Here is a 19,180-nt window from a genome sequence, read left to right on the forward strand (position 1 = left end):
AGAGAAGAAAGCAATGATCAAGGAAAAGACAGGAGAGAAATACAATTTGAGAGGTTAGAATAAGATAAAGCAAGATGAAGACTAAATGTGAAGAGAGAGAGGGAGAGACAGACAGAGGGAAATAGAAGAAAAGATGAGAGAAGGAAGAATAGAGGGGTATGATAGAAAGTTTCGGAAAGGGAGATGGGGTGGGGGGAGAGAGTGAGGGAAGAAAATGCAAGAGAAGGGAGATTGAGAGGGGCGAGAGAGGGAGAGAGAGGCTTAATGATAGAAACATGTAGAAAGAGAGAGTGAGGGAGTGGAGAGAGAAGAAAGGATAAATGAGGGAGAAGAGAGGGGGTGAGTGATAGAAAGATATAGTGGGAGAGAGTGTGTAGGTACTGTACGAGTTTAAAGCCATTTGAAGTGATCATCTAAAGGGTAAAGAAATCCCTTGAGTAGACGATATGTACATGAGTCACATGTCCTCTATAGCTCCATGAGATTGGTTGTTCAGCCGTGTGACATGCCATCATCGTTAGCCCCGGATTAGTCGCCAAGCTGGACAAGTTGGTCAAACTCTGTCAAATTAAGAGTAAAGTTTCAGGATGTTCATTTATTGGGATGTAATAGCTTTCTTGAGAGTGAAGGGAGACTTCTAATTGCAATCAGGCAACTCATCTGCCAAGAATGACAGTAAATAATGTTTGATTATGCCGAATAAACGGGCGGAAATCTCTCCCAAAAGGTAGGGGGGACAAGGGTCTGGAAAATTTGACAAGCAAAAAAAAAGGCTATTACCTAAAATTTAAGGTCATTTTGACGAAAAATATATTTGACAAGCAAAAAAGAAAAAGGTCATCTCGTCCCAAAACGCATGTTTTATTCCCATTTTGAGTGATATATTTCTTAGCATCACCATAGACCCAAAATATTAGGGGGGACATTTGATATTGTGTCCCCCCTACTATTTTGAGTAGGGGGGACATGTCCCCTTCCCCTGGGATTTCCGCCCATGCGAATAAATGATAACAATAATAATAATGAATGATAGAAAATGAATAACCTAAAGATGGAACAAATTAAGATTAAATATATAATTTAAGGTGTTCTATTTTTATTGAAAGTTTCAATGTAAACAGAGTACCTTGCCTTAAATGATAAAACATGAAACATTGCAGTGATAAGCCATTAAAAAAAAATATCAGGAAGTCGAGTATTTTATACATAGCCTGGCGTGAAAGTATTTTCTAGTTGCAAATAGGCAATTCGTTTGCCGTAAATGATAATAAATGTATACAATACGAGGTAACACTTTTTAGGATTAACCAATATTGAGATGATATTGAGTATATAAGATTGGAATGTAATATAAAAAACAAAAGAAACAGTGGCAAAAGGTAAAAAGTAATTGAAATTATGAATACAAACTCCCCAGAAGATCAGGTGACCTGTTCAAGAATAGAACATGCAAAATTTGGATGAAGGACAAATTTCATTTTGTTTTTATCTATGATTGGAGCCTACCCCAGCCAACAGACTGTTCTTCTCCAGGGCTTAGGGAAACATCAATTTGTGCAAATACATGTATTGTATTAGAAATAGAGAATTTCTTAGTTTAACTACATGTATTAAAAAAGAATCTTGTTGAAGACAGTAAAAAGACAAAGTGATATCATTATGAAGTTAAGAAATATCTGGGAAGAAAGAAATCGGATAGCATTAGGTGATATATCTGTGTATAGTATCTCATGCATTCTTAGAGAGGAAATTGAAGGCTCGGATTGAAGGGAAGGGAGGCTTTTGTGCCTTTTATACGTTCTTCCTACTTGAGAGGAAGTAGCTTATAACCCAAGAAAAAAATAAGTCTAGCTAGTGCGTAGGAATGAGGAAGGGGGTTACGAGGGAAAACTCTGTATGTAAACTCGCTGATAGATGCGTCATACGTTGAACATGTACATACAGACACTGTACAAGGGTATATACAGGTTTATGTATACACCTAGATGTCGTCGCATGAATTGAACTTGAGCTGTGCTACACCCAAATGACTGTGAAGTAATAAACTTGGAAGTTTCTGCCCATCAAATGTTCTGATTATTGCTGAACTTAGCATCTGGAAAGGCTATTCCATTGTGGATTTATTTGGATTTGATAATGTGATATTTTGTTGCTGAGTTATCGAGGAAGGGAAAGAGTATTACGGTGGTTTATAGTTAACAGCAGAAGTCGAAGGTGAGTTGATTTAATTTTTGGTTTTAGTAACCCTTTTTAAATTAGTTTACCTGTGTTTGAATAAGATGCATCCGCTTGCAGGATTTGCATAATTAGATTTCAAATAATATGCCGGTCTTTACATGCCCTACGCAAGTACATGTGGCTTCTATAGAAATAGAAATGTGACATTTGATAATTAGTTTAAAATTTCCATACTTTATCAGAACAAACGTTGCTCTTTTCAAATCACATCTTATATGCTTTGTTGGGTGTCTGTTTGTATTGTAATTTGAATACACATGGGGCCCCTTGGAAGACATTGATAAGTTTTTACTTTTTTAAACAAAACTGAATGAAATAAGTTTAAATGTATTCTTTAAAAAAGAAATCTCAAATATCTTTTAAATTTATGTCAAATCATGCAATGTTTAAAAGTATTTTCCTTTCAAATTTTTATTCTAATACTTTTTTGTAATTTATATTGAATGAATATGTGTTTCTTTTATGCCCAGATTGTAGTTTGTCATCATAATTTGACATTTCTGTATGACGATTTAACTTGTATATGTTTCTTTAATATTTGGAAAAAATATGTGTAATCTGTTCACTCACAATAGGAATTATATTGACCAAAAACTTCCTTTCTCTTTTTGAAATATTTAAATGTAGAATATATAGTATGTTGCATTTGAATAATAGACTAATTAAGGTATTGGAATTGTGTGCATTTCAAAATATTGCAGTATTTTCATTTTCGTCATTGTGTTTCCGAATTATATTCTTGTTAGTCCATTATTCATAATGTGTTTTTTCATTTGTCAATTTATACAGACAATTTACCATCCAGAGCCCACTGTAGAAGGAAATAAAGGATTATAACAAGATTTACTTTAAAGTGTGCGATGAGATGGACAGACGAACAGAAGAATTAAATTTAAGATATGAGATCTGATGTTATGATAGAAAGATCGACTAACTGATAAAAGTAAAGACAAAGTGGAAAATACACAACTTCTATCAATTAAAAGGAAACAACCATCTAATCTTAATAAATAAATTATAATTTATAAAATCAATTGATTAAGAGGTAAAGGAGAAGTTATGATTGAAGGAACAAATAAAAGAAAGATTGTTTGAAGGGAGGATCAGGGAATACATATTGCTTTGAAGTTATTTCGATTGAGGGAGGAACTGACAATAAAAACCCATATCAGATAGAGAAAGGAGATACAACAGTAATATAATAATACTGACATCATTTCACAAGAAATAATTAAGCACCACAGAAGGGAGGAGGAAGGAAGAACAAGAAATTAAATTTTCTTGTGATTGAAAGCATATATAGGAATAATTAATCATCAATTCAAGAAAGTGTATACATTGTCAGATAGTTTCTGCCACTTGTCCTGTGATAGAGAGAACAAGTGACTACTGATTGACTGATAGAAGGAAAGGAAGAACCAACTAAAGGAAGACAAGACAAGGGATTTCAGGGAGTTTCTGACTCTAGACCTTTGAAGGAGGGAACGAGCGACTCAGTGATTGACCGATAGTAGGATAGGAATAACCAACTGAAAAAAGTCAGTGAACGATTTCAGGGAGCCTCTGGGCCGGTCCTGTGATAAAGTGAACAAGAAACTTATTGATTGACAGAAGGAAGGAACAACCGCCACCATAGCTCCGAAGGAGAGACTCGTGATGGAGATCGAAGAGGATCCTCCAACTCCCAAACCACCGTTATCAGAGAAAGGACAGTGCTATCGGGTCGTTCTTTACTGTCTAAATGTCTTCTTTGTGGTGAGTATGACTTGGTATACACATGTAACAGGGTAGTTCCACCAGGGCAAGGTAATTTTCTTTACCAACATGTGAAGTGTTGTGCCTTATATCCCCCTTTTCTTTAACTGAGAAATCATGTTTGATCTATCATTGAACACTTTCATTTCACAAACATGATAATGTCATATTTAACCCTATCTAGGCCGAGGGGAGGGGGTCCTCGGAGGCCCCCCTCAACGATTCGCGCAATATTTTCGCCGCGCAAAATTTATTGACCGTGCCGCTCACTGACTTTTTACTTTCAAGTCTTGCGCAACTTTTGAGACCAATTTTGCATCACCCGGGTATGTTCTTCCGAAATTACGCAACATTATGTTGCATGTGCATGTCAGATAAAAAATTGTCCAAAAACGTGATTTTGTGTACAAAGTCAATGCAAATTGTGTTTTCAAACAAATATCATAAATGTATGATTATTTTAAGTTTTGCTGATTTAAATGTATTTATTTTATGCGTTTTATGATCTCAGAAGAGTCCCCAACAAATTTCATTGAAAAAACAATGAAAAACAAAAGGTTAAAAAACAAAGAAATACATAAGAAATTGCAAAAAAACAATATAATACATAAGAAAAATGATTTGATGTTGCAATTTTGTTCAATTCAATTCATTTATTCTTATCCATTAAAAACAACAAAATAGTACATTTAAATACACATGTTTATACAAAAATAGATCAAATACATAAGCATAGTAAATAAATATTGTAAGTGATAGAAATAAATGGAAAATGGAACACCTGTATAAAGCTTTTAAGAAAGCTTGTAAATGGCAGGAGTCCAAAAGTTAACAAAATAGAAATAAAATAATGATAATAATAATAATATTAGATAGAACATAATAGATGGCGCATGTATTTATATTCAACGCCTTGCCCCCCTATCCCCACCTGCCCCCTGTCCCAACTCCTCCACCCCCCGACCCATCTCTCTCTCAGGTAAAATTCAAAATTAATATTATAGGCTAAAATCTAAATTTAGATTAAAGACAACAGATAAACTTTAAGATTTTTTTAAAGTATTCAAAAAGACATTCTCCGTAATCAAAGTTAGTAATGAGTTCCATGCTGTATATATCGCTTATCGATATTCCAGATATGTAGTTTTTACTGTTTCGAGTGTTGTATTTGTGAATCATAGCACACTTGCTAAAAAGAGTTTCTATACCAAAAATTAGAACATTTTGAACTTCATTTACTAGGGAGTTAGAGGAAAAAGTATGATTTCGCATACTAATTATGCATAAACTAGCATAATTACTTAATTGCGATTCATGCCAATTTTCAGCGTGATCACGCAGTCGACGGCCAAGATCTCAAGGGGGGCCTGGGAGGTCTCCCCCCCCCCCCGGCCACATGAACTCCCAAAATACCACGGCCTAGATAGGGTTAATCAGGGTAACGTAATTACCAGGTAATTAACCATTTTCAATATCTTATCAAATGTATGCATTTTACCAATACTGACTGAAAGTGCTATCCCTACTGCATTTCTTAATTCTTGATCAGTTGTGTGATATGCAGTCACCTAAACATATTTATTGCTATCTATTTCATAGTTCACAGGTGTCGCGATGGTAGCGATAGGAGTATGGGTGCAGCTGGACCCCATCAACGAGCAGGTCGCGCTTCTCCTCGGCAACGACCTTTTCAAGATGGCGGGCAAGGCCATTGTCCTTGGTGGAATCATGATCCTCATCGTGTCTCTACTGGGATGTGTCGGAGCTCGTCTGGAGAACAAGTGCCTCTTGAAAATGGTGAGTGTAGAATACTCCCCAGGGAGTGAAGAAGGTGCAGTTTGGTGGGGCAAAGTCACTGTCCAAGATGGTATCATGATCCTCAGTGTTTCTACTGGGATGCGTCAGAGCTCGTCTGGAGAACAAGTGCTTCTTGTAGATGTTAGATGTAAATATATTCCCCAGGGAGTGGGAAAAATATGTGTGTGTACATTAAATGTGATTGATATGAATGGGGGTAATGACGGATCGGTAAAGTGCTTTAGACACTATTGTTTTAAGCTTTATATGATAGGAATTTGTTGGAGCATATCAAGCAAAAAGTGCCTCTTGAAAATGGTGAGTGAAGAAAGCTCCCCAAGGAGTGAAGAAGCCATGAACACTTGTTTAGCAATTATTTTATGGCCATTGTCTTAGGTGGAATTGTGTCTCTGCTGGGATGCGTCGGAGCTTGTCTGGAGAAGTGTCTCTTGAAGATGGTGAGACAGGTTTCCAAGAATTTTTTTTATTTTCTCTAATTCCAGTACATTCCTATAATAATAAAAGTTATAATATCGTCATATTTTACCCAGGGTAGTCACTTAAGTTCTGAAAACTGTTCTCCCAGTAGGCCCTGCTTAACATGATTATGTTTATTATTACCGCTGCTTTAGCATGGCTTCAAAATGAGTGAAGAATGCTCCTCAGGGAGTGAAGAGATAAATTGCTTGAAAAATATAATAATAATATAGGTATATTTACCCAGGGAAGCCACTTCAGTTATGAAAACTGTTCTCCCAGCAGGCCCTGATATTATTATTACCCCGGCTTTAGCTGGACTGCCTAGGCGCTCAAGCATCCAAGGAATTTCTTCCCACCGGGTACCCATTCACCTCACCTGGGTTGAGTGCAGCACAATGTGGATAAATTTCTTGCTAAAGGAAATTACACATTGGCTGGGATTCGAACCCACGACCTTCTGTTTCAAAGTCAGAAGACCAATCCACTGGGCCACAATGCTCCAAATATGAAGATTTATTGCATTATTGAATTGAATTGGTTTTTTTTATTGTTTGTATATAAATGTACATGTTATTGTGAATAAATACCTCGATTAAGAGGATAAGAGAAAAAAAAGTCAGAAGACCAATCCACTGGGCCACAATGCTCCAAATATGAAGATTTCTTGGAATTCGGGAAGTTTTTTTCAAAGTAGAAACACTGCATGAGTGCATATTAGAACTTCAAAAATGTTATTTGGAAGAAATACTCAAATAGAGAACTTGTTGATATTCTAAGGACTGTCTACTTTCAATTTATGGTGAGGCATTCAGATATTATTCCCAGGCTGAGTATGTAATATGACTAAATAATTGGGAAGTAATAGCCTTATTGAAAGTTTGGAGGCATGCTTCTATTTTGCAATAAATAAAAGAAACAAGGGTCTTGAGATCAAGACTATACTGAGTGCATGATTCAGAACTATTTCAGAGGATATGAGGTCATGACGTAGTTTGTCAGGACGTCTGTGGATAGGTTGGCTTACTCATCATCAGCAGTGCAAACCGTTGATGCTACGTATTCAAGAAGTGCTTGTGGAATAGCCAGATAGCATTAGAATAAGATGTATTGATAGGGCGACAAGGCCTTGTACCTTGAGAAGTTAAATGGAGTGAAAAACACAGCTGACATTTCACTTCTAAGGGTATAAATGATACCCTTTGATGTTTGTTGCAGGGAAAAATTGAGTCTACTTGTTGAGCACGCTAAAAAACCTAAATTGTCCACGTTGCATTACAATTAGATTTGGCCCAATGGGAATTTCTGGGACTCTTCTATAGTTTGCCAGGGTCTTTTTTGTTGCATTTTGAGGTTTATTTTCCAGAGGCTCCACTGCAGTTTCATTTTTGTCTCGCCTGCATAGCAGAGCGAGACTATAGGCGCCCCTTTTCCAACGGCGGCTGCGTCGTCAACATCAAATCTAAAACCGAAGGTTGAGTTTTTGAAATGTCATCATAACTTAAAAAGTATATAGGCCTAGTTCATGAAACTTGGACATAATGTTTATCAAGTATTACCAAATGTCCTGCCAGAGTCTGATGTCACATGACAAAGGTCAAAGGTCATTTAGTGTCAATGAACTTAGACCATGGTGGGGGAATCAACATCAACATCTTAATTACAGTTTAAGTTTTTGGAATGTCATCATAACTTAAAAAATATTATGAATCAAGTGTCACTGTACATCCTCTGTGAGTTTCAGGTCACATGACCATGGTCAAAGGTCATTTAGGGTCAATGAAGTTTGGCCATGTTGGGGGTATTTGTTGATTTCCATCATAACTTTGAAAGTGTATGGATCTGGTTCATGAAACTTGGACATTAGAGTAATCAAATATCACTGGACATCCTTTGTGAGTTTCAGGTCACATGACCAAGGTCAAAGGTCATTAAAGGTTTAAGTATAATTTTCCCTATTAAGAATGATAAAGCTATGTGTGATTCTTGAATTTTTTAATTTTGTGATGCCCTTTTAAGTTGCTCCCAAATTTGACTTAAATGTAAATTACCTTTTTTTTTGAAGTTGTGAATTATTTCAGTATTCATTCAATATATTGTTTGATGAAAATTTCAGTCTTCCTGAACCAGTAAAATTATCAATTTATTGAATTTATATCACAGAAAGAGCTGCTTGTATTTCGGTTTATTGTGAAAAAAGTAAATTCATAACTCTAATTATTTGCTGTATATTTTGATCAATCCTTCAATAATATTTCTCTCTCATTTTCTGCTGTTATTAAAACAGGTTGAGCTCCCCCCCCCCTTTAAAACAACATTGTAATTTTCATTCAGGTACGAGGTTCTCCTTCCCGATGACAATCTGACCTCGCTTGACTAGTTCTGACAGTTGAGGCAAAGACGTCTATTTATAGATGCAAGTAGCTAAATAAAGAGAGTATGAGACGGCTCATTAGTCTCCAAGCATTAATTACCAAGCACAGTTTCTTATAATTATGGTAACAAACTAGGAAACATTGTTTCTGATTTTTCCTTCTTTGGGATTCCATTTGGGTCCCATCACGCAAAACTTAATGTAGACATCGATCTTACAATTGATGTTCATGATTGATTGTACATGGTTATCATTTGCCACCAATTATACAGTCTGTCCGGTGCTCATTCTTTGTGTTACGGAGCCCAGGGCCCCCATTACATTTAAGTTACTAAAATGGTATCTTTGCCATCTGATGTGTACTATCGTAGTAATAACACCCGTAATTCCCTTTTGTATTTCATCTTATTTCAAACAGTTCATATTTTTGCTCCAATAATGTAAATCTTGGTTTTGACATTATTGCCTGAATTCACAAAGGTGGCTTTTGAAAAGTTTCAACGGTAGACTCGTTAATAATGAAAATGCATGCTGAACCATGGCAACAGGCGTTAATTCGGCATACAGCAACAAACGCTTGCCTCAGCATTGGACATTTTTTCAATATACTTAAGCATAATTTATACAGGAAATCTGCATAAACCAATGATTTTTAAAATCACCCTTATGAATTCGGGCATATAAGACCATTTTTGTCTCACCTGCGAAGCAGAGTGAGACTATAGGCGCCGCTTTTCCGACGGCGGCGGCGGCGTCAACATCAAATCTTAACCTGAGGTTAAGTTTTTGAAATGACGTCATAACTTAGAAAGTATATGGACCTAGTTAATAAAACTTGGCCACAAGGTTAATCAAGTATTACTGAACATCCTATTAGAGTTTCATGTCACATGACCAAGGTCAAAGGTCATTTAGGGTCAATGAACTTAGACCATGTTGGAGGGATCAACATCGAAATCTTAACCTGAGGTTAAGTTTTTGAAATGTCATCATAACTTAGAAAATATATGGACCTAGTTCATGAAACTTGGACATAAGGTTAATCAAGTATCACTGAACATCCTGCACGAGTTTCACGTCACATGACCAAGGTCAAAGGTCATTTAGGGTCAATGAACTTTGGCCGAATTGCGGATATCTGTTGAATTCCCATCATAACTTTGAAAGTTTATGGATCTGATTCATGAAACTTGGACATAATAGTAATCAAGCATCACTGAACATTTTGTGCAAGTTTCAGGTCTCATGATTAAGGTCAAAGGTCATTTAGGGTCAATGAACTTTGGCCGAATTGGGGGTATCTGTTGAATTACCATCATAACTTTGAAAGTTTATTGGTCTAGTTCATTAAACTTGGACATTATAGTTATCAAGTATCACTGAACATCCTGTGCGAGTTTCAGGTCACATGACCAAGGTCAAAGGTCAATGAACTTTGGCCGAACTGGGTGTATCTGTTGAATTACCATCATAACTTTGAAAGTTTATGGATCTGATTCATGAAACTTGTACATAAGAGTAATCAAGTATCACTGAACATCCTGTGCGAGTTTCAGGTCACATGATCAAGGTCACAGGTCATGTAAGGTCAATGAACTTTGGCCATGTTGGGATTTTTTGTTGAATAACCATCATATCTCTGTAAGTTTATTGGTCTAGTTCATAAAAAGTGGACATAAGTGTAACCATGTATCACTGAACATCTTGTGCGAGTTAGAGTAGTATTCAAAGTCAGCACTAGCTGCTATATTGAACCGCGTGGTGCAGGTGAGACGGCCAGAGGCATTCCGCTTGTTATTAAATAGAGATCTCTATTTCTTTTAAAATGATTGATAAAATTTGAATTCTTCACCAAATTATTTGACTTTCACCCACAACTGTTGAATATTTATTTTGTTATTAAAATTTATATTTTCCCATAATATTTTCTTTTCTTGCAGTATTTCTACTTCCTTCTGCTAGTGTTCGTGGTGGAGTTTTCTGGAGGCATTTTGGGATTGGCATTCTTAGCAAGCGTGAGTATCTTTGTTTTAAGTTTTGAAATCAAGTCTGTTGTGTCTTTCAGAGATGAAGTCATCATATTATTATTACAACTGCACATTAGTACATGTATCATATATATACTACATGTGAGAAAAATGGTTCTTCTTTGAGTATTCAATGATAAAAGAAAAGCTGTCCAGGTGGGTGTTGCATAAAGCTGTTTGTAAGATACATGTAAGAGTGACTTAAAGAATGACTGGTGATCCTTTCTTTTGGTAAATGGTATGTATATGTCTACTCCATTGGTGATGGTTTAGCACATAAGAAAGGTTCACCAGTTGTTCTTAAAGTCACTCTTAACTTACAAACAGCTTAATGAAACGGCCCCCAGGGCCCCATAACATAAAGGTTAGCGATTAATCACTACATAAAATGGCCTATCAGGAAAGCCGTTGCATGCGCAATTTGCTCAGTAGATCGACTAGGAACCAATCAGAATCCATCTTTCAAATTTGTGATTAATCGCTAACCTCTGTGTTACGAAGCCCTGGGGCCCGTCTTACAAGGAGTGGCAATTGGTCAGATAAATCGTAACTATGGAAAGCCAGCAAAGTCAACATACAAAATGCAGCTTTGTTCAAAAACAAAATTAAATATGAATGTATATCCATAAATCCACTGATTTCTTGACAATTTGGTGTGTTCTCCTTTGTTTACAAAGGACATTTTGCAAATTTCCTGTCGAAAAAAATTATGACACTGATGGATTTCCATAGAGTTTTGATTGATTGGATCAATCATAATCTTGGTAAGATGGGGCCCTAGTCACTGTAACATGAAACTTGGCGATAGGTTTATATTTATGATTGATCATACACAATAATCAATGGAATCAATCATAGAAACCATCCCCATTATCAATTACCAAGCTTTATAACAATAATAATATGCAATTTTTTATATAGCGCTTAATACAAGCGCTGCATACTATTTACCTTGGCTTTAGCACTGCTACCCTGATCGGGCACATCAAGCATTCAAGGAATTCCTTCCTACCAGTTACCCATTTATTACACCTAGCTGGGTCGAGAGTGGCAAATGTAGATAAACGCCTTGCCAAAGGACGCTAGTGCTGTGATGGGATTTGAACCCCGGACCTTGGACATTATGTTATGAGGTCCAGGGAATTGCTTTTTTTTTTCTGAAGCTTGTCTGAACTGACAAGTCATGGCTATTTGAAAGTTACCATAGTAACAGTTGAAGGCCAGTGCTTTTCAGTCACAAAACCTTGGACTAGTTGTCAACTAGTGATGTAGTTGACAAATGACAAATGTTGATGACTCTCTCCCCTCCCCCCTAGAAGATACAAAAGAAATAGTGAGTGGATGAATCATCTTTTTCCTTTTCTGTTTCCTTGTGTGGTATTTATACATTGGTGTCATTGACTCATAATCACAAGTCTAGCTTAATGTAATCTCTTGTCTAAAGTATGTTGTGATTCAACTATGGATAGCCATGTGTGATGCTAATCTCTTAACTCTTCATGCGTTCACTTGTATACCCCCTTTGTGTTGCATTATTTTAGGGTCTCATTCACAATCATGCCATGAGTCACAGACTCCTAACAATAAACCTGGCCATGGTATTGTTTGTGAGGAGGGTTTTATTGATTTTATCCTCTCCTTTTTCAATGATCTTCCGGCTGTGATCAGGATGTATTGATTTTTTGGAAAAAGTCAAAGATTCTGTAATTTGTAAAGTGCGATAATCCGTCGAACGCTAAACTAATGTCGCACGCGCGATCAATCGATTGGTACACATGTATGGTATACAAAAATGCCAGGCTATACATTGGAGCTAGCCACGCTCTGGGGCATGCAATTGTTCGAAAAAAAATGGGACAGGGGACGTCTATGGGAAATGTGTGGTTGTGCAAAAATGCGAACGAAACACGCCTACGGATGTGCAATAATGCGAACGTAACGCATGAAGAGTTAAAGTAGTGGTACAATTTTTCAGCTTATTTGTTACTCAAATAATTCATAATTGTATGGAAATACTAATTGAAATAATTTTTATTTATAACCATTAAAATAAGGAGAAAAAGAACTTTTAAAGGACAAGTCCACCCCAACAAAAGCTTGATTTGAATAAAAAGAGAAAAATTCAACAAGCATAACACTGAAAAATTTATCAAAATTGGAAGTAAAATAAGAAAGTTATGACATTTTAAAGTTTCGCTTCATTTCACAAAACAGAACTTATATGCACATCTCGGTCAGTATGCAAATGAGGGAACTGATGACATCACTCACTATTTCTTTTGTATTTTATGATATGAAATATGAATATATTTTTATTTTCTCATCATTGTCATGTGAAATGAAGTTTCATTCCTCCCTGAACACGTGGAATTCCATTATTTTAACATTTTGTGGTTCAGGCAAGGATGTACTAATCATCAAATTTGTAAAAATTGAAATATTGTATAATTCAAACAAACAAAAACAAAAGAAATAGTTAGTGACATCATCGACTCTCTCATTTGGATGTAACTTGCTCGTTCATGTAACTATTTTGTTGAAAATAAGCGAAACTTTGAAATGTCTCAACTTTGACATCCGTTTTTGATGAAATTTTCAGCATTGTGCTTGTCTGATTTTTCTCTATTGATTCAAATCAGCATTTTTCTGAGGTGGACTTGACCTCTAATATATTAAAACTTACAACCTAAACAAATTCTGACATTTTGGCCTCCAATAATTTGTGCATAAAGTTAGACCATATGGCCTGAGTTAAACATCATGGACTTCATAAAATGGGCCACTATGATATTATTGATGAATCAATATTTATAAATGATTATGTGAATTTCATTTCTTATAATTTTTCAGGCTGAAACAGAGCAGAACTTGACATGGTCGCTGAGAGATAATTACGGAGCAGAAGGTGGGGAGGAATACACAGAGGCATATGATTTTATACAGAAAAGGGTGAGTGCATATTTAATGAATGGGTTGAAAAAAATTTACACGTCAAAAACTGATTTGTAGATTCATGGAAATTACCTTAAGTATCAATCAAATTATGAGAATTTGTAGACAAACCCCCTTGTTTTAGTATCTATTATGTTGATTTAATAGGTACTTTATAATGAAATTCTCTGCAACTCATGTACAGTTATGACTTCATGGACATATGGGTTCATAACTTACTTTGGCGCAAATCAAATTTTACATAACAGCAAAGAATACCTCCAGATTATTCAATCTTAAACATATCATGGCTGGGCTGATGAAATCTTGTATGTCAAAATTTAACAATTTTGACCTTAGAAAAGGTTGTATTTTGAAAATGTAGCAATAGCGGCAGACTCATTGTCTGAAAACAGTCTCCTAATACCTGCAAAGAACTCTTTCAAGGACAAAGAAGGTTGCTACCCATGTTATAACTCTCAAATCTACATGTAGCTGTCATCAGACTATTTAGATTTTGAGATACAAGGTTGGATCAGCCGAGTAGCGATATACATGTACTACATGAAAATGGTATTATTTTGAAGAACATTCTTTCAGGACAAATATAGTAGTTATGTATTTATTTTAATTAGAAAAAAATCAAGTCTATAATAACTTTTACATATCAATCAGATATTATTTGACCCAACTACTTTCCTTTTAAGTAGTTTTATGAGAAACTCATTTATAGGCAAATTTACAAGTATTTCTTATTTCCTCTCTCTCCCTCTCCTAGTTCCGGTGCTGTGGTATAACCGGGGATGTCGTAGCAGCAGTGATCGAGTATCGAATGACCGCATTCTGGCTGAACCAATCACCGTTAAAACCCCGCAACGTGGTGCCGTTAAGCTGCTGTCGAGAGGGCGTTGACCCCGTCATCTGCCGGTTGGAGAGGCCCCAGAACCTGTATAGACTCTACTTACATGATGTGGTGAGGAATTTATTAACATATAGTACCGAACCAATGACGTCACAAAAACATAATCTTATACATGTAACAAATAATAATGATAATAATAATAATATAGAGTATTTGTTAAGTGCCAAATCCACATTGATTATGTGCTCAAGGCGCTGAAAATATATACTTGGTACATGTATATTATTACCCCGGCTGTAGCTGAGCGGCCATATACATGTAGGCGCTAAAGCATTAAAGGAATAAATCCTACCAGGTACCCTTTCCCCTCAACTGGATCGAGTGCAGCATTATGTAGGTAAATTTCTTGCCGAAGGAAATTACGCCATGACTGGGATTCGAACCCACGACCCTCTGTTTCAAAGTCCGAAGACTAATCCACTGGGCCACAATGCTCCATGTTGGACAAATGGACTATAAGCTCTGTATAATTGTTGTTTGTCCTGCACTTGGGATTAAGCCATTTACATGTAGTCTAATTTCATCCAATTTAATATTTTGTACTTTGTCATCTGAATATCTGATTCATAAACAGTGCATCTTACCATTTAGACTTAATGCTGATAGACCAAGTGGATATTGGCAAGAGAAGTATAGCCTTACTGGAAATTAGACATAATGGTGAATGAAATTTTTGGAAATTCATAATAGTGATTATACTTGCATTTGCATATCACTTGACACTTACTTTGTCAGAAAGCACTAAACAGTAATGCAGCATAATTACCCTTGCTTTAGCAGAGCAGCTGTTACACACTGCGTTTCAAAGATTAATACCTACCAAGTACCCATTCACCTCACCTAGGATGAGTGCAGTACAATGTGGGTAAATTTCTTGCTGAAGGAAAACATGCCATGGCTTGAAATCGAACCCACGTCCTTCAGATTGAAGGACGAGAGTCATAACCACTAGACCACGACACACCCAATTAGACCAAATACTTAATAATAGATGAACTACAATTGTGAATGAAGTAGATGTAGGACCAGACCATGTGGCATGAAGCTATTGGGTAGACGAAGAGGTCGTAGAGCAATCTGCATCTTTTTTTTGTTTTGATGTGGGTGAAAAGAAAATCATTTCAACAATCTATAATCTTTTACTTTTACAGGGGTGCCTGACAGCTACAGAGAATCGTGTCACAGAGTACGGAGGTGTCGTCGGAGGTGTAGCGATTTGTATATCTGTTTTACATGTGAGTAGAACTCAACAGATACAGGGTTACTATTAAGAGAGAGAGAGAGAGAGGAATCCTTAGGTTTCACTGTTTCGTCTACCGGTACTTGTTTTTTAATGGCGCAGAACATCATCCGAAAGGCAGACCTAGTTTTTTTACCTCCATTATAGCAAACAAACATTTATTAGATCTTAGTTGACTTTCTATGAATCCAATAATATTCACCCTAGTCAAAGGAATTTTTAAAACTACTGTAGATTACACAAAACATGCTGGTCAAATTTCTCCCAGGATGAACAGGTTTCTGAAATCCCACCAGGGCCCCATCTTACAAATAGTTATGATCGATCCAATCAATTGTAACTTTATGGAAATCCATCAGTGTCATATTCTTTTTTCTACAGGAAATTCTCTTTTTAGAACAGAGAATCACACTGAATCTTCAAGAGAATGATAAATATATGAATGAACATCACATCTAGAGAATATTTTGAATAAATTTGTATTTTGTAGATGTTGACGTTGCTGGCCGTCCATAAGACGGGGCCCGGATTTGTCATAGGAGGCAATTCTGAGCAGTAAAATTGTTGGTTCAGCAAAAAAAAGGTCCAGTTAAACTTTACCATTTAGAATTGTAACTCCCCCAGTTTATTACACCAACTTAACTGTTACTTATCCGGTTACTGCAGTTTAACCCAGTATGTGCGTCACTGGTCCATTTAGAATTACACTGGTCCAAGGTGTGGCGAAGGAGTGAGATTGCTTCAATTTATTGACTTCAAATATGCTTGCACTATACGTCTTTTATACAGAGATTTCTTTTTAACAAGAATGACAATATTAGTCAAGAAAATCTTATGAAATACTTCCTGATTGTACAGGAATAACGTTGTGGCGTTGTTCTCAATAAACATATAATATTTCTTCCTTTTCATGTCAACATTTGGAGTTAATTCATGTAGAAATATTGACGAAATGAACGTCGTGGAGATAAAATAACTCCTACCCTCTTATGAGTTTTTTTTTCTTCAAAGTAACTTGGGCGCAAGCACATCACTCGCGTTACAATGGCCAGATACGCGATGTGTATGTTGCAGCCACTAGATACGCAAGATAAAATTTATACGCAAGATAAAATGTCATCTCACATTACCAATTTCATTTTAAGAGATAAAATAAAAAAATTAAAAGATAAAATGACCCGAGAATACCGCCCCAGGAATGTAGTCAAGGCCGGCCTTGAGGCATTTTTGCCGGATTCGGCCTGAGTCACGTGTACAAAGTATATGGGAGGTTCTTCTCTCGTGGCCTCGTTATTTAGAACTACTCGCCTCGACTCCATCCCTGATACCGACGATCAGGGCCCCCGTCCTACAAAGAGTTGCGATTGATCCGATCAATTGCAACTATGGACGGCCAGCAATAACAATAATAATGATAATAATAACAATGATAGTGAAAATAATAATGATAATAATACTAGTAAAAATGATAATAATAATGATTCAAAAAAGTTTCTAGATATGAATGTATATCCATATAAATTCATTGATTTCTTGACAATTTCATGTGTTCTTCTTTGTTGACGAAGAACATTTTGCAAATTTCCTACAAGAGAAACTATGACATTGATGGATTTCCATAGAGTTATGATTGATTGGATCAGTCGTAACTCTTTGTAAGACAGGGCCCAGATGCCACTCCAGGGGTCCGTTGCAGAAAAAGTTGCGTTTAAATGCAAGTCTAAAAATCAATCGCAAGTCCAAAATGCGCGCTGTTGATTGGTTGAAAATCAAGTTGCGCTTGATTTTTAGAGTTGCGATTGATTGCAACTCTTTCTACAACTGGCCCCAGGAAATGTATTATAGTGACTCCAAACTTTATCTTTTTAAAGCAGAAATCTGCTGTATTCCAATAGTTACTACTAATGATAATAATACATGAGATTTGTATAGCGCACTTTCCATCTTGATTAGATGCTCAAGGTGCTACAGAGCAGAACAACAAAAACTATTTACACATAATACATGTCTAAACAATAAGTCAATGTCTATATAAAAAAACACTCTTCTACAGGTATTTTTTCAGGTTGCCCTTGAAGGTGGTCACTGAAGTCTGGGTTTTCAAACTCTGTGGGAGAGAATTCCACAGGCTAGGCCCTGCGTGAGCAAAGGCCCGCTCCCAGCATGATTTCTTAGCAACTGGAATTTGTAAGAGATTAGATGATGAGGATTGTAAATTTCTTGAGGGTTGGTAATTATGTATCAAAGGCCTATTGTATCAAACTGGGGGAAGTCCCATTGATGATACGAAAAATCAAAAGAAGGATTTTGAAGACTATGCATTCCTTCAGGGGCAACCAGTGATCACTTATATGTGTTGCTTAGAATTATAAATGATTTCACAATAATGTGAAATTTAACCTGTGGGCAATTTCATAAAATGATCAACCTTTTTTGTTGATCTGACCCCCCGTTTTTCTCAAGTTTTACCTCACAAAATAAACTGACCAAGTCATGGTCCTTCTAGAAGTTACTGACTAACCACCATTATTTCTTGATCTGATTTCTGGTATCTATCATCGATGTTTCTCTCTTTCTTTCCCTTTTATTTTTATTTCCAGTTGGCTGGCATGGTATTCACATTCTGTCTGTACAGGGAAGTGCCAAGAAGCAGATAAGAGACAATCAAGTATGGATAAGCCAAGACCTTCTTTCATGAAACTACACAAATGAAGACTTTAGGAGATTGATGGCTTAGAAATCTTCCAAGTAACAGAGCAAGGGGTTGTTTTACAAAGTTGTTCATAGTTAAGAGTGACTTTGAGAACGACTGGTGAGTCTTCTTACGCGCTATTTCATCACCAGTTAACATTTTTGTGTATAGCATTTACCATAATAAATGATCACCGGTCGTAAACTTACTTCTTACTTCTCTTAACTTACGAACAGCTTTATGAAACACCAACCCACTCATTATTGTGTTTTCACTCTAAGTGCTGTTTCTTAATGTAGTTTGATAATAATAATAACATGCAACATTCATATAGCGCTTAATACAATGTTTTTAAGTGCTGCATACTATAACCCCAGTTTCAGCACAGCTACCATGATAGGATGCTCAAGCATTTCGTCTCACGCACCACGAACCGTCCTCTCTGCGCACTTCGATGCGAAAGTTACTTTCCAGAAAACACATTTGAAGAAAAGCTTTTTTTTAAACCAGCAATAAGTGCAGCTACAAGGAGAGCAAATTATTTACCAGTTTATTCGTTCAAAAGTTCAGGTCCCAAAGTTTCATCCCGTATCTTTATATTTTCTTTAAGTGAATTATTTACGCTACGGTGGGTATCGTAACAGAGCGGACGGTTCGTGGTGAAATCGCGAGGCGCGATAGTGCACTGTATCTATTCCAGAGGATAGTTCGGGGTGCGTGCGACAAT

General features: G+C 36.4%; 1 protein-coding gene across 1 annotated transcript; it reads left to right on the forward strand.

Moving 5' to 3' along the window:
• Nucleotides 1-1,875: 1,875 nt before the first annotated feature.
• Nucleotides 1,876-18,457, forward strand: LOC121421308 (CD151 antigen-like). The gene is made up of 8 exons (XM_041615984.1): nt 1,876-2,214; nt 3,028-3,993; nt 5,593-5,790; nt 10,582-10,656; nt 13,519-13,617; nt 14,378-14,572; nt 15,673-15,756; nt 18,362-18,457. Exons 2-8 carry the CDS (start codon nt 3,895-3,897, stop codon nt 18,416-18,418), a joined length of 807 nt encoding a protein of 268 aa, XP_041471918.1. The 5' UTR covers nt 1,876-2,214; nt 3,028-3,894; the 3' UTR covers nt 18,419-18,457.
• The last annotated feature ends 723 nt before the right edge of the window (nt 18,458-19,180 follow it).

This window comes from Lytechinus variegatus, chromosome 9, assembly GCF_018143015.1.
Source record: "Lytechinus variegatus isolate NC3 chromosome 9, Lvar_3.0, whole genome shotgun sequence".
Taxonomy (NCBI): Eukaryota; Metazoa; Echinodermata; class Echinoidea; order Temnopleuroida; family Toxopneustidae; genus Lytechinus; species Lytechinus variegatus.